Source organism: Orycteropus afer, unplaced genomic scaffold (assembly GCF_000298275.1).
Source record: "Orycteropus afer afer isolate SDZICR_OR568_19922 unplaced genomic scaffold, OryAfe1.0 scaffold00018, whole genome shotgun sequence".
Lineage (NCBI taxonomy): Eukaryota > Metazoa > Chordata > Mammalia > Tubulidentata > Orycteropodidae > Orycteropus > Orycteropus afer.
This window is the reverse complement of record NW_006921605.1, coordinates 7599246-7600732: the sequence shown is the minus strand read 5'-3', so window position 1 is coordinate 7600732 and position 1487 is coordinate 7599246. Positions and strand designations below refer to the sequence as shown.

Sequence of the window (1487 nt, the reverse complement as noted above, 5' to 3'; positions counted from 1 at the left end):
AAGCCCAGTGTCCATCCGTAAGGCGCAGAGTTGAGCCACTTACTACAACGGAGCACAAACTCAGGCTCTGGGTCCGGGTAGCAGAGTGAAAATCAGAGGAAGAAAGTTAAGGAAGGTATTGTTTTCAGCATCTGTCTGTAGAGCCATTCTCTCTTAGAGCCCAGCTCAAGCAGAAATGTATCGAGAAGCATGACCTAAAGGATGCCCGGGGCCTCCCTGATGTCCTACTACGGCTGGACACAATTATGCCCAACAAGTACATCTTGGAGGCAGGGGCCGTGCAGGCACATTCTGATCTAGCAACAGCATTTCTGTGGAGTCCGTGAAAACAGGGACAGGCCCGTTGCTCTCTGCCTTTGTAACCTGGCAGAGGGACAGAACATGGGGGAGGCTGCGGAGTACGGGTAATCTGACATTGCTTCCAGCCCAGCCCAGTCTGAGGAGGGTCTGCCACTCCTGAGCTTGTGCTCACTGGGCCAGGGTGTCAAGGCCGCGAGGTTGGTTCATGTTAGCACCATCAGTCTTGGCAACGGGCACAAGAGGGCTGCAGCTGGGCTGTGCCGGGGTAGTCCTCAGCTCGGCTGGTGTCCTTGTTCCCTTCCTGTTTTGTGCCCCACTCCAAGTAGAGACTGGAGACGGCTGATGCCTCCTCTCACTCTTCATCCTTCCCCCAGACCCCGTCCAGGTAACTCCCACCAGTCTCCACTCCTGCTTCCATCCTTGCAGCTCCCAGTCCTCACCATCCGCACTGCAGAGAATTACTTGGTATGGCTTTTCCAGCCATCGTTTATGTAACTCCTACCAGATTACTTGGTGGGACCGTGCAAATAAGGTGTAGAACTCTGAGCTTGAGGTTGGCTACCCTCCTAGAGGCAGAGGGGGATCTCACTGCCATCAGGAGAGAAGAGCTGGAGGTGACGTGGAGCACGTCCTTGGACCCGAGATCCCTGTGCTGGACCCCCTTGGCAGAGAGAGATACCCTGACAGTGAGAGACACTTGTCAGAGAGATGGTCACGGTAGGACCAAGGGGCACAAGCCAGACCAGAGGGCTTACCTGGCCCACAGAGTGAGAACGCTGAGTGCCCTTGGGCAGGAGGGTGGCTGGCGGAGCAGGGTGCACGTAGGTGTCCCCATCGGCAGTGCTAAAAGACCTCTATACCACTTGCTGGAGCAGGGCAGAGGCCTCGGGCCAGAGAGGCGTGCCTGAAGGCATAGCAGAGGGGAAACTGTCCTGACTGAAGAATTGTATCCTGAGCTCATTCCTGAACCTGAACTGTAATTTGTTACTTCCCTAGTAAACCCTATAATTGTAAGTATTGTCTGTGAGTCCTGTGTGGCCATTACAATGAATTTACTGAGCCCAGCAATGAATGCCATGGGAGGGATGGTCAGTGTCAGAACTGGTAAAAGGCTGGAGGGTGGCGGCATGTCTGGCCTCATAGGAATCAGCCTTGGGCTGCTGATGGTGACTCGGTCTTCCTCTCAT

The 1487-nt window shown here is 54.8% G+C and overlaps 1 protein-coding gene across 1 annotated transcript in view; it reads right to left on the bottom strand.

The window, feature by feature from the left end:
- The window catches only part of FADS6 (fatty acid desaturase 6), a 15993-nt gene that overhangs the window by 7001 nt on the left and 7505 nt on the right, over positions 1-1487 (bottom strand). The window contains exon 4 of the mRNA XM_007959875.1: positions 261-363. Within this exon, the coding sequence (XP_007958066.1) occupies positions 261-363 (103 nt within the window). The remainder of the gene's footprint in view (positions 1-260; positions 364-1487) is intronic.